Source organism: Macadamia integrifolia, unplaced genomic scaffold (assembly GCF_013358625.1).
Source record: "Macadamia integrifolia cultivar HAES 741 unplaced genomic scaffold, SCU_Mint_v3 scaffold1607, whole genome shotgun sequence".
In the NCBI taxonomy this organism is placed as follows: Eukaryota; Viridiplantae; Streptophyta; class Magnoliopsida; order Proteales; family Proteaceae; genus Macadamia; species Macadamia integrifolia.
Genome location: NW_024868277.1, coordinates 1 through 14,028, shown reverse-complemented (window position 1 = coordinate 14,028; position 14,028 = coordinate 1). Strand labels below are relative to the sequence as shown.

At 37.8% G+C, this 14,028-nt stretch overlaps 1 protein-coding gene across 1 annotated transcript in view; it reads right to left on the bottom strand.

Moving 5' to 3' along the window:
* Nucleotides 1–13,637, bottom strand: part of LOC122064326 (glutamate receptor 2.9-like) — a gene marked incomplete at its 5' end in the record, with an annotated part of 35,183 nt that extends 21,546 nt beyond the window's left edge. The window contains 5 exons of the mRNA XM_042628033.1: nucleotides 10,170–10,713; nucleotides 11,164–11,573; nucleotides 11,791–12,103; nucleotides 12,277–12,841; nucleotides 12,994–13,637. Coding sequence (XP_042483967.1) covers nucleotides 10,170–10,713; nucleotides 11,164–11,573; nucleotides 11,791–12,103; nucleotides 12,277–12,841; nucleotides 12,994–13,637 — 2,476 coding nt within the window. The remainder of the gene's footprint in view (nucleotides 1–10,169; nucleotides 10,714–11,163; nucleotides 11,574–11,790; nucleotides 12,104–12,276; nucleotides 12,842–12,993) is intronic.
* Between the last annotated feature and the right edge of the window lie 391 nt (nucleotides 13,638–14,028).

Below are 14,028 nucleotides of genomic sequence, written 5' to 3'. Positions count from 1 at the left end.
GGGCATAAATAGGGAATGGATTTTTTTAATTTTATAGAAATGGGGGCATAATTTCATTGCCCCTCTGTGTCTGGGTGCAGGGGCTGCACGATCTTATTCAAATTCTTAAAACTGTGCACTCTAGCTATTATAAAATTAGATTCAAATACATTGCCAGACCAGATGTATTCTGAATGCTTGATAGGTCGAGCATTGTTTCCTCGTGCTAGACGGTATAATTTGTGTTCAGTTGACTTTGTCTCCATAAAATGTTGAGAGATTGGTTTATAGATTCCGTTTCTTAGTCAATTAGTAAAGCCGTTGAAATTATTTAATTTGTGAATTATGGAATTCTCTCCTAAAACTGTGGAACTTACAACTCTATTAGAAAGTAGAATTACCAACTTTTACATGAATTTGAATGTGGATGAGATTGGGTAAGCACTGCAAGGAATAATGGACTTACATCACAATTTCTTTCTTTCTTGGTGCAGGAGCATTTCCAAATGGGCCGACGACCCACCCACTAAGCCTACAAGTTTGATCCAAAATATTAATGCTGGAAATAAAGGTTGTAGTCCAAGATTCTGGAATGACTTCACAACTACACCTATATCAACTCAGAAGGAACAAGAAGTCGAGTCATATATGGATAGAAAGGTCAAAATTTTATTTTTCAATGAAAAAACTGTGCATCATTTGTTATTTTCTAGAAGAAATTATAATTATTTTGGTAAAGTGTGTCTGGGCTGATTGTAGACTCTTGGAAATTCCATAATTCATCTTTTTTTTGCAACTTCCATTCAAATTCTGATCTAGCACTTCTTTGGCACTTCAACCACTATACATTTAGATTCTTCAAGCCATGGAAAATGTATTTGAAGGTTCCCAAGGTCCTCTTTATAGTAGAATTGTTTGTCTTCCCAATTAGTCTTAATTTCATTTTGGAAATGGCCTATGCTTTGAAAGTTGTTCTATTCTTATCTATATAAGCTTGTACCAATGCATGGAATGTATACTAGAGTTGATTCATAAGTTTATTTGAGGCTTTGGCCTAGAGAATAAGTGGTTCTTCTTGAGTTGCTCTTAACCCTTAGGCGGATTTCCTTTGGGTGGCGAGTTCTTTTTCCTTTGAAGTAGCCACTTGTATTATCTCCTACTCTACATTTTTATTTCTCATTTTGATTTTGGTTATGAGACAATGGGGATTGTTTCCATATCCAATTTCAAGTGAAACTCGATCATGCATATGAGTGATTTTGATATGAACTTTTATTTTTATAGATAATATCAATTTATTACAAAGAACAAGAAAAAAAGAGAAACTGTAAAACGGACTAGGGAAACCCTAGGTGCAACCCAAGGATAGACCCCCACGGCTTGAAGGGACTTCGCAGACTATAAGAAAACCCAAAAGCACTACAATAGACTCAGGTAACAACCAAATTATAATTTGATAGTCTAAGAAGGAACGATCCCCCATTTATCTAATAAAAACAAATTCCAAGAAGTCTTAGGGCCCTTATGGGAAGAAGAGCTACAACAATCCTCCACATCTGCATGAATTCCCTAATGATAGATGGTGTTAGCTGAGTCTTATTTCTGAAAATAGGATAATTTTTTTTCTTCCACATATGGCACATTGTTTAATAAAAGGCAAGTTTGTGGCAATACTCCAATAGCATCCCCATTGAATGTGTTCCCAACCTAATCTGCATTGAGAATGGTGCTCTTCTACTAGGTCTCCTAGAAGGAGAATAAAGATAGCGAAATTCTGCCCATTAGCTATATGACAATGGGCACTCTTTTTTTTTTTTTTCACTAGAAGAAGCAAATTATATTGAAAAGAAAAAATAGGATATGATACAAGGAGGAACCACCAAAGAAGAAATAAGAAGAAATCCTGAAGTAGTTGGCGTGGTGGTAATAGTAGCATTGGTAAGTGGTATGTGTGGCATTGTTGTCATTGTTGGCAACATGATCAACTTATGCGATGGTTTTAGATGAGTTTGGAGGCATAGCGTATGTTTACGCTCCGTTCGGGAAATGTCAAGATGAGCTGGATATGCGCAGCTCGAGTCATATTATGGTGGTAAATGATGTGGCCTTATGAGTTGACAAAGGGGTATGCATATATGTATATATATATATATATGGATTCATGATGGTCATGTGATGGTGAAGTGGCATAAGGTTTGAGGTGGCAAGCAAATAGGTTTAATTGTATTGGCTAGCATCCCACATGGGCGTAGCACATGGCGCAGCACCAAGGCAGCCAGCCTTGGCTGGTATGCATTACGCACAAGGGATACTAGCATGGGAAGCATGGGTGCAAGGCCGAGGGTCACGATGCACAGTTCATATTGGTGCAAATTAAGGGGTCAATCATGGTAGCATGGGAATTGCCCAAGGGTCATGGGACATGGCTGCCCACCACATGGTGTGTTCTTTGGTGACCACAGCAAAGGGCAGCGTGCGTGCGATGGTGGCCTGATGGAGGTGTAGTGGATGGTTCTTTTATCAAACACCTGGTGAAGTCTTTGGGACTTAGCCCTATTTTTTTGCTTGATTTGAAGAAGAAGGCTTCTGCCACCATATACTTGTCAGGGCTATTAATGGCCTAATTACTTGACAGTTTTGGAGCTTCATGTGATTTATTGCAAATTGGCAGGGCCCCATTGTTGACACTGATTTGCGAAGGGGATTTGTTTCTAATATGTTAGAAGTGTTCATGGTTGTTCGAGGGTAGTCAACTTTAGAAATTCTTATCTATGCGCTGGAGTTTGTGCATGCAACCAGAGCGTGCTTTATGCTTGTGCGTGCTTTCTTATTGGCTTTGTGTAGCAATTGTCTCTATGCGGCTCTATATATTTGCTATATTTGATCCAGTGGTTCTCACATGACTTTAAGGATGTTTAAAGATTCCAAACGAAATCTCGTTTGCCCAATGTTCAAATCTTATATTAAGAAGATCCTACGGCTATCAATCAACTTGCTTTTTAAAGTCAATCCAATGACTCAAATGCTAGCCGACCAAGTTATATCACGTGGGAATCTCATGTTTTTAAGTAGTGACATGTGAAGAGTCACTAAAAGCACTTAAAAGCCCTATTATGTCCTTATCACAAAATAGAAAATGATCGTTATGTCCACATTCGAACTTTGGGCATAACTTCTCCATTTTAGAGCCAAATTAAATGATTCAAATTGGGGATTTCTCATAAGAGCGTGAAGAACAAATTGGGAGTGAAACTAAGGGTCCGTTTGATTTTGTTTTCAGAAACGGTTTTTTCGTTTTTCTATACTCAGAAACAGAAAAACATCATATTTTCTGTTTGATTTTTTGGTTCTGTTTCACCTATTTATAAAATAAAAATTGAAATTTATATGTATTTTGGTTCCTAGAAACATGAATGAAGAAATAGCTATTAGTAGTTTTTCTGTTTCTTAAAACAAAAGTGACGGAGAAAAATCGTGAAATCCGTCCCAAGTCCCGACTTCTGACTTCTGACTTCCGACTTCCGACTCCCGACGCCCTACCCTCTCTATCTCCTTTTCCACAAGCTGCAACTCTCTCGTGAAGCTCGACGACCGTCTCTGCTCTCTTGCGAAGCTCGAAGTTCTCTTCTCTCGCAAAGCTCGGCGTCTCTCTATCTCGTCAAGGAACGGTCTCACTGCAACTCTCCTTGCAGCTACAAGTTCGATCGTCAAGCTCAGGTATCATTTCGAGCGCTAATTCACAGATCTGATTTCATCTCTGTAATGGAATGGAACCTGGATTGGATGCGGTTAGGGATTTGCATTGCAGTAATGTTTTGAATTTTTGTGTCTGGAAAATGATGGGAAGCCGGAGTACGATTTGTGCTCTGCTTCAATTGCAGCGGCAGTCAGAAAACCATTCTAAAAGTGGGGGATGGGGAGGAGGGGTTGCCCTTCAGATGCCCTGAGTGCAATGAGAATGGATTGATTATATGCCCATTGTGCTGCTGATTTTTACTCCTTTGATCTCACTCTGTTTCTTCTGTTTCCTTCTTCAGATTTTTTTTTAATACAAATTATTTTGATTCTTTTGAGTTTGAATCTTGGAGTTGTGAGAATTGCTGTTGTGTTCATATGTATTAACTTCTGTCTATATATAATTTGGGGATTAAGAACAATTTCATATTCACCATTTGATGATTATCTTTGAGGTTTCACATCAGAAATATTTACAAATGCTTCTAGAGAAACTCTGTTTCAGTTTCCTGAAATTCAGTTAGGGTTGAAGTGTTGAACAGCATTTCTAATCTGATCTATATCTGTTGTTTTTATTCATGAGAAGCAATCAATTTTTTTTTTCTTTCCATTTGTAGGTGTTTGTACTTTGTAGCTCTGGTTTCTGAATTTTTTCTTGGTTTACGTTTGAGAATCTCTTTGAACCACCAGTGGCCTCCTATTTTGAAATTCAATCGGGTGTTCCCTTGTTCCTAATTGAGAGGGGTAGCTATAAAAAGAAGGAACATTACTTAATGTATTACTGTATTTATATTAGTTTAGCTTGTTTTGTAATTATTAATTAATTATTCATCTCTGCTTCTTACTATCACATGAGAGATGAGATATTCTGAGATAGCTAATTAAGTAGTTACTGATAAGTATAGACAAATGAAGGCTTTGATAACATTAAACAAATCCTCTGTAACCAATTAAGAAGGATAATTTAGGATTAGAAAATTTAAAGTGGGTATTAGTTGAGAAATATCAAAGATCCTCTCTCTCTAGTTTGAAATCTAAAGTGATCTTAATCTCCATATGTTAAGGGATGGGGATATTATAATCTAATTCTATGACTGACTTACAGGGCAAGTTAGCACATAACAGTCTGTCAAAACTCAATAAAGATGGCTTTACTGATTGCCCATTGGTTTGTCTGATGATGGTCTCTCAACCTTTTTTCCCTGCTTTGCTTCTCTTTCTCTTTTCAGCTCGTTTTACACTCTCCTTGTATATATTAGTGGTGCCCATGAGTCCACAACGATTATGAGAGAGAGAGAGAGAGAGAGAGAGAGAAAGAGAGAGAGAGAGGCTGTCATTTTTGAGCAGTCCACTCTTATCCAAGTGGAATGTGAACATGTTGTTTAACTATTGTGCATATCCCATGATTGGACCACTGGACACCTAACATTGGATGATACAAAGTCTTCAGTCTCATCTGGCTGAAATTTAATCTCCAAATCAGAAGTTAAGATCTTCTAAACTTCGATATTATCTACAACTTTGAAATGCAGCTGACACAGAGTAGTTCAGATCAATGTCTACTGGATCCATCGTGTTCTTGGATGGTGCATTACAGTTTCATCAAATCTGAGTGTTTCAACTTCCTTATCTGTTCTTAGTGTAATACTCTGACCAGTCACCACATCATTCCCTTTACCAATATTTGGCTTCAATTATTGTAATCCAAATTAAAGATTATTGGGGGACCCTGTAGTCTGTAGTCTGTACTCTGTACTGTCCAGAATCTTATTATGACAAGACTGTATAATTCCAAGAAATTAGAATCTTAGATGGATGGATGGATGGATGACAATTAATCATACCCTCCAAAAGAACTTTTCTTCCTTGCCATTGAGATTCCATAGTGAGCTTTGCATAATCTGTTGTAATTAGTTGAACTCCCAAAATCAGATCAGCTCCTTGTAAAGATATGATAAAGAAATCTATAGAGGTGTGCTGCTGCGAGGATAGTGTAACATCGTTGCACATCCACATCCAAGAGAGATACTCTCCATTTCCAACTTGGACCTTAAAATGTCTAGAAGGGGTAATAGTGAGGCCAAGGAATCTTGCAACTCTTTCTTGGATCAAATTATTGGTACTTCCCCCATCTATTAGTAGTTGCTCCATTTTTCTGTCAATGATACCTTGCAATCTCATGGCGTTAGATGCAGTATGACCTATTAAAGCATGCAAGCTTATGGCAGAAATTGGGTCACTGAAATCATAACAATTCAATGTCATTGAAACAGTAGCAAGGCCGTTTGGTTCTTACATTTTTTGTCCAAGGTGGTATTTTTCCTCACAATTGAAACACAAACTCTTTTCCCTCTTTTGTTGAATCTCAGCTTGTGAGAGCCTTCTAATGGGAAGCTTGGTAAGTGTACCAATAGTGGATGGAGGTGATGGTTTTGGATCCAGAATAGAGTTTTGATTCCTAGGTTTTGGAACCCATTTTCTGTTGATTGTTGATGGTTAACAATTTATACATCATTGCGAGCCAGACTTTGATTGTTTATCTATATGTTACTATCTCATAAAAATCTCTTTTATTTATTATTATTATTATTTTTTAATTGGATGGAATATAAGAAAATGTAAAATCTGTACAATTGTATAGGTCAGATTCTGCAGTTTATGTTGCAGTTATTTGTTATTGATATTTTTTTAATTTTCTTCTCTCAACCGACAGATTACTTCTCTGAGCTATTGTTAAACTAGCACTCAAGGAGCAAGAACTTGTTATCTTTTAAATCCAGTTATTTTTAAACCCGATACAGAAATCGGAAGGCATTGATCACACAAAATGTTATGTGTGCTTGTTCGTTCGACATGCGTTTTACATTTGTGTACGCGGGTTGGGAAGGTAGTGCACATGATGCTCGGGTTTTTGAAGAGGCGAGATCAAATGCTAGCTTAGGTTTTCCTCATCCTCCTCTAGGTAATTCACAACAAACAAATCACTTGTACGTTAAGTATCTTTTTAGACTAATAGACTCACTTGTATAAACATTATCCATAATACTTGAAGGCAAGTATTATGCTGTGGACTCAGGTTACGCAAGTCAACTTGGGTATTTGACACCCTTTCGAGGAGAAAGGTATCACCTACCAGATTTTAGTGGGAAGAGAAGGGGTGCAAGAACGCCGAAGGAGTTGTTCAACCACAGACATTCCTCCATTACGGAATGTTATTGAAAGAACCTTTGGTGTATTGAAAAATAGATTCCAAATCTTACAAAAAATGAAGGGTTATTGTATCGAGGACCAAGCCAACATCGTAGTTGCATGTTGTGGGCTTCACAATTACATCAAAGAACAAGCTATTAAAGATGATCTTTTTGATGAATATGGTTATGAACAGAATGTAATTGATCAACTAAATCCTCCTAATCATCAAGACTTCATTGCTCCAACTATAAGCACAAGTCAGAGAGGAGCAAGACAGATGTCAATGTTGAGAATAAATATAGCAAATCAAATGGCTATATCGAAGGGAATGCCTATGATTCCAATTGATGGACCTTGATGTTTTGATTTTAATGACTTTATGTTAATTACTACCATTAATGATTTTATGTTAGTTGTTAGAGTATATGTTACGTAATAGAAAACTCTATGTTCTATTTACTTATGTGATATTTAAAAAGATATTCCCTATTGAATCTCTATCACATTGGGTTTTTTCATTTTAATCATGTATGATGTCTTCCCTTTTGTCAAAATTCTAATGGCATAACTGTAATTAATTAAACATGCATAAGAAACCGTTTCTTGAAACAGAAAAATCAAACACTTTTTTGAGGTAAAAAATTTTTTTCTTGGAACAGAAACGGGAGAAACCGTTTCTACTGTTTCTAGACACAGAAACGATTGAAACAAAATCAAACGGCCCCTAAGTCTATGCATTAGAGATATTGGAGATTGCCATGAATAATTTCAACTTGGTTCCTTGGGTGCATTGAAACTATACTGGATGGAGAAATCTATTTCTCAGTGGAAAAATGATACTGATGGTGGGTTTGCTCAAGTGACTTGCTCACTTAGGTAAAATTTCTAAATCTCTATTTGTTTTAGGCTAACGCAAGTTGAATAGAGTTGTATGCATAGTCATGGATTTTGACTGTGTTGTGGTTTTAAATTTTTATCATTTGAAATTTCTTATAAAGGACTTGTGAGTGGATGCTCATAAGGTATTTGTTGAAATGCATAGTACTATCTAGGGATCCATAGTTGTAGCTTTGAGTGGTGACTTGTAGCCCAGATTCTGTATCATAAAAAACCCAATCAAAGGAGCATATCATAATATATACGAAACCCATTTGTGGGGGTATTGCTTCGTTGAGTAGGCACACTACTGAACCACGTAAAATTTTGTATCAGGATTGTGTGTGCTTATTGTCTAGATAAAAATGCTATGATTTATTTTTGCAGAGTGGTTAAACACTCCTGATAGGCTTGACCATCTCTGGTTGAAGGCGGAAGTGGACACGAACTATAGTTGGTAAAATTGGGACTGTTCCAGCCAACGGTGTATACAGATGTGCATCTGTTTCAATGCTTGCAATTTAGTGGGGTTGTCAAGGTAATTTTTGGGAGAAATTTTAGTACCTACTGGTTCACTCCCCCTATCAGTAGTGAATTCGGTTCAACAAGTCCATGCTCTTGATCCCTTTCAAATAGAATTATCAAAAGAAAGAAATTTGTAGAGATATAGTATGAAGTTGGTTGTTGGTGATGGGAAGACCATTCACCAAGCATATCCAAGGTGTAGATGGCGGCCGAGGAATGTAAGAGTGAAATCGTATAGCAATAGCCAACTCACCATAGGACAAACGTTGTTGATAAAATCCTAGAAGGGTCTAATGACTAACTTTATACATAAGAGCAGTCAAAGGGAGAGAGAGCACTACTCTTGGACGTTGCTCCAAGCTATTAGAGCTCGATTGCTTTCTAGAGGTTCTACGACCCATGCCAAACCTAGGTTCTCGAAAGGAAGAGGAACCTTAGACTGCAGAGAAAAATAGCAGCACAGAGGGACTTTGGGAGGAGCCCCTACGGAGCACCTTCCTGGGGCTGCATGCCAATGTGTGTGGGCACGATAGCCTCTCGCGAACAGATAACCCTTGCCCATATATATATATATATATATGGAGAAATAACTCTACTAGTCTATACCTCTAGGGGTGTTATATATATATATATATGGAGAAATAACTCTACTAGTCTATACCTCTAGGTGTCAATACCTAGCTCAAACTGGTAAAATCGATCGAACAGAACCAAAGTCTTATTGGGCTGATTTTGGTTTGGGATATTATAATCGAAAAGCAGACTGAACCGTATTGAAAAAATCAAAACCAATTCAAAATGGACCAAAACCAAAACAAACCAGTGGGTAGCTGAAAATCAGTCCAAAATGCATAAAAAACTAGGGTTTTCATAATTTTGTATGGAAACTCAACCCTAACCAAACCAAAATTGAAGCCAAATCAAACAAAATCAAAATTTTCTTATTGGTTTGGTTTTTGATTTTCCCATTCCCACATCGAAATTGACTCAAATTTGACCGACTGATTGACACCCCTAGCTGCCCTTCTCCGCTTTGTGCTGAAGATGCTTTTGTGTAGCTTCCCATTGGCCCCAAGCGCTAGTGTTGACTACACCAATCTGGTGAATTTTTTTCTCTCACACACACAGATATATATATATATATATCTTTATTATCTTACCATCCCTTCATGTTCCCAAAAAATACCAATAACGGAATTAAAAAGGGAGAAGGGGTTGGGCCATGGATTCTTAGGGTAGCCAATAAGCCATAGTAAATTCCATTAGTGGCACACGGGGCGAGATGGATTAGCTGGGCACTAGATGAATCCCCTTCTAACAAAGTTCAAAGCCCAACCCGGTAAAATGTCATTCAAATTTAAGACCTTGCTCAGTGGCACACATAAATTCAGAGTCAAATCAATCCTGGTCAATTTGAGTCGAATCAGCCAATTCTAGGAAAGACATTTTTAAAAACCATGATTGCTTTGGATGGTAGGAGTCCAAATGGGCAAAAATTGCCCTCACGTTAGATATTTAAAACCTAAAGATACCTTGAGATTTTGGAAATTTAAACATCAATTTTTGTGTTTCAATTCTCAAATGTGAAATAAAGACCTCTTCAACTTAAAAAAACACCTTGAGATTTTGGGAATTTAATCATCAATTTTTATGCTTCAATTTCCACATGTGGAATAAAGACCTCCATCATAAAATGTGGAGTTTGATTGAAGGAAATCAGTTGCAATAATGGGATTCAAGTAAAAGATGTGGCAGTTCAATATAGATAATATCCATTTAGTATTTTATTCAGAATCAAATAAAAGTAAACCAACATATGTAGCTCTATGAAATGAGAAAGTACAGGAAGGTCAGTTATCTCTATATTGAAGTTTCCATGTCCACAGATTCAGTAGGCTCAGATTGGGTATCCTCTTCTTCACCATCTTGAACAATGTCCCCATCTGTCTGTCTAGAAATACTGGGTGAGCTTTGTGAACAATGAACATCAGGAGTAATTTCAATTTCTCGGAATTCGGCGCCAACAGGGTGTACCCTAGATGAAGTGCTCTTGAAAGTATGTGAGGAGAGATCTTTCTGATCAAAATGCTTCATCATATTAAGAAATTTATGCCGAACTGATTCTGTGGTTGTGGTGGTGATTGGATGATTCCAATAATCGTAAGAAAATTGCAGTAAGTGTATCAGAAGTGAAAAGCCTGAAGCAAGTCCTGTGATAAGAAAGAGACCCATAAAGCTTTGGAGGCTGATGCTGCTTGAAGTTGAGGACCCTTCTGCATTTAGGTCTCCACATTTTGTTTTCTGTTTAAACCATGATTTCTCAATCCCCTCGATTCTACCCCCTTGAGTAACGTTCAAGATTGCTCTTGAAATGTCAGAGACCAGAGGGCAGCCTAACGGGAAGACCTGTAAGACAGTGATAATCAGAAACAAAAATTTTCATTCAATTTAAGGACCTATTTACCTAGGAGAACTAAACCTCATAAAATCGACTTACAAGATGAGGGAACCCAAGATCATATCAACCCACATCAAATTCTCTTTTGAAATTGATGTGGGATCATCCCCTCCCCATATGACTGATATGGGATCGTAACATCCATCAACTCATACATGTCAAGCATGTATGCCTGTGTTTTATGTATCTTCGTGTTTGTGTTTTTTTCTTTTAGAGAGAGAGAGAGGAGAGAGAGAGAGCCGCCTTGTCTACGAAGCTTCGCCGCCCGACAAGTAAGAAGAAGATGTGCGTACTGGGCAACCAAGCAATTGCTGAGCTAGCTGATTGTAGACCAAAGAAGCAAGAGTCCTCGTAGATCAACTCACAAACATATTACTAAGAGAGAGAGAGAGACTTACAAAACCTAATCCATCAGTCCTGTAGATGGGTCCAACGATTTTATACTTGGAACAATGATTGGAGAGGAAAACCTTGAGGTGGGGGATTCCATCAAAAATGGCTGCAACTCCACCTTTAGATGTTCCCTTAGACAAGGCTTCATGATACTCATCTTCAGTGTCATAAGCTCTTAACTGGTTAGGATCCAATTTCAATCGATTTATCAGTAGATCTTTGACGAAGCTACCGTTGTGATAACCCACATGGTAACCATTGTTTCTTATCTCTTCAATATCTGTTACCATCGGCCGCAACCTTTCTACTGTCAACATCGATGTTAAGCTTGCGGTGTAAGTGGTTTGTAGGATGAGCACCACAAACACCCATATGATCATCACGAACCTCGACAAGTTGTTCATTACCCTCTCCCCTGCAACCATTAGAAAGAATTATGGAATGTTATTGCAGTTCAAAGCTGTGTTTGGTATGAATTTTTGGATTAATTTTGAGTCTTAGAACATATTCTGAAGTGAGAAAATGGAAAAGGATCAAACATTAAAATGCGTTCTAGACCCATAATCTATTCTGATAATGCATATACTAATAACAAAGCATAGATTTTAAAACAGAGGAAAAGAGAAAATTACTTTGACTGAAGACTAGAGTTGAGAATGCAAACGAGAAGATCACGCCAAGTTGTTTTGTAGGAGGACCCCTAAAATCTGTATTTATTCTGTGTTCAAGGATCCAAACAACAATTCCGGTGAAGAGAAATGCCACCCCAGTTGTCAACCACAGTTCCCAACTCAATGGCTTTAAGAAAACCCAAGCATTCTTCCTCTTATCATCTTTGACGAGGACCATCATTGAAACCCCTGACTCTAAATATGGCAATGTGAAATCTACGTATAAAGAGCGATTCGCGATGATTGTTGTATCACCCACCACTGCATCAAATTTCTGTTTTCCATTGCAAAAGAAACAAGTACAGCGTAATTAATTGCTTTGAACACATAACTCTATTTGTCTAGAGAGAGAGGGAGAGAGAGCGAGAGAGAGAGAGAGAGAGAGAGAGAGAGAGAGAGAGAGAGAGAGAGAGAGAGAGAGAGAGATTATGAAACACTTAAGCTCACCTTAAGATAAACCTGGTAGATAAGTTCATCATAGTTAACTGGACCTTCTATGATGGGATCAGGATAAGGAAAAAAATCATAGGGAAGAGCAAATGATAATTCGTCTATTACAGCCTTGAAGACATCTATAGAGTACCCTGTGAAGGTTGTCTCATTAGATTTAGGGTTCACTTCAATTTTCACAAATTGGTTGAATCCTTTTTTAACTGGGACCCCAATCCTCAATTTTTTACCTTTTGTGGGTATAACCCAACCCTTAGGCGTGGTAGTTGAATATCCTGGCCATATGGGAGTTTCAAGATCATCTGCGGAAGCTGAATACATCGACTTATCTGTAGCATTTAAATTCTGTGAAAGGCCTTTCGCTGCAGTCCAGAATCCGATCACTCGTTGTTTCCCAATCACATTGAGTATTTGGAAAGCTGAAGGTTTACGTTGCCCTGTTATCAAATTGAGATCTCCACTTAGGCCCCCCTTAAGTCTAGTACTCCGTATGGTTTTGCGAAATTTTGGACCCATTTCAGAGTATCCAAGGGTTGAAAGATCAGTGGAAGCATTTTCACCACTACTTTTGAAACTCAAGAAGTGAGGATTCAAGGTTCCAACTCTTTCTATTGCCATGGCTAGTACCCAAACTGTATCATAAGCCCATATTCCAAATAGACTTGGCTCAGTTATTTCACTATGTGGTTTCTTTGATAGAAATTTCCTTTTTGCCATCTGAGCTTAAAATCTTCAAGTTGTTTAGAGCTTTGTATATATGGCTGCACTCCCAATACACCTTGCATTGAATCAATAGCTTGGGAATCAATATGATCTAATAAACTTGATAAACCGCTTGTTGTAATCCATGCATAGCCATGATCCATCATTCTTGCATTTCTTGCATTGTTAAAAAGCCGGGACCCAATGGAAGTTGTCATGTGGACCAAGAATACCCTAGTTTTCATGGTCATCAATTTGTAAAGCTTTTCCAATATTTGATCATCTGTGGCTGTTAGAGGAATGACACACCTATATGGAATAAGGACATTGATTTGTTGGAAGGCATCACTGAAATAATGTACCAATCCATTTCCATATTCGGTATCTTCATAGATCAAAGCCACTTCCTTCCATCCATAGGCTTCAAAAATGGAAGCAGTTGCATTCACCTGAAAGCGATCATCTAGGGCTGTTCGAACAAAATAAGAATTCTTAGTTGGAGAAAGAGAAGGGCTTGTTGCAGAGAAGGAAACAATTGGTACTTGAGCTTTTTCTCCAAGATTAATCACGAATTTAGCTTGCTCTGATTGTTGTGGCCCTATGATAGCTTGCACCTTCTTCTCTTTCATCAAGTATAAAGCTACAATAATGGAGTGTAAGTTAAATAAGAGAGTTCATAAATAACCTTTAATTTATTAGTTGAAGCAAATTTGAATGTATTATCACTAGACCAACTCATCTAGAACCTTTAAAATATGTTTAGGAAAAGTAACGAGATTTTTACACATGCCATGAGGTGATTGTAGCGCCTATACTGTGCAATGTTATTACCCTACACATGGTGTAGATATTAGACATTGAATTGAGAGAGAGAGAGAGAGAGAGAGAGAGAGAGAGAGAGAGAGAGAGAGAGAGAGAGAGAGAGAGAGATTTTGATTGATTGATTGATTGATGAGAGGGAGGGAGAGATGTGTGGAGTGAGTGGTGAAAAGAGGGTTGTCAAGATGTTTGTTAGGGTGCAGAAGGTGATGATGGTGGTGTCGCTTC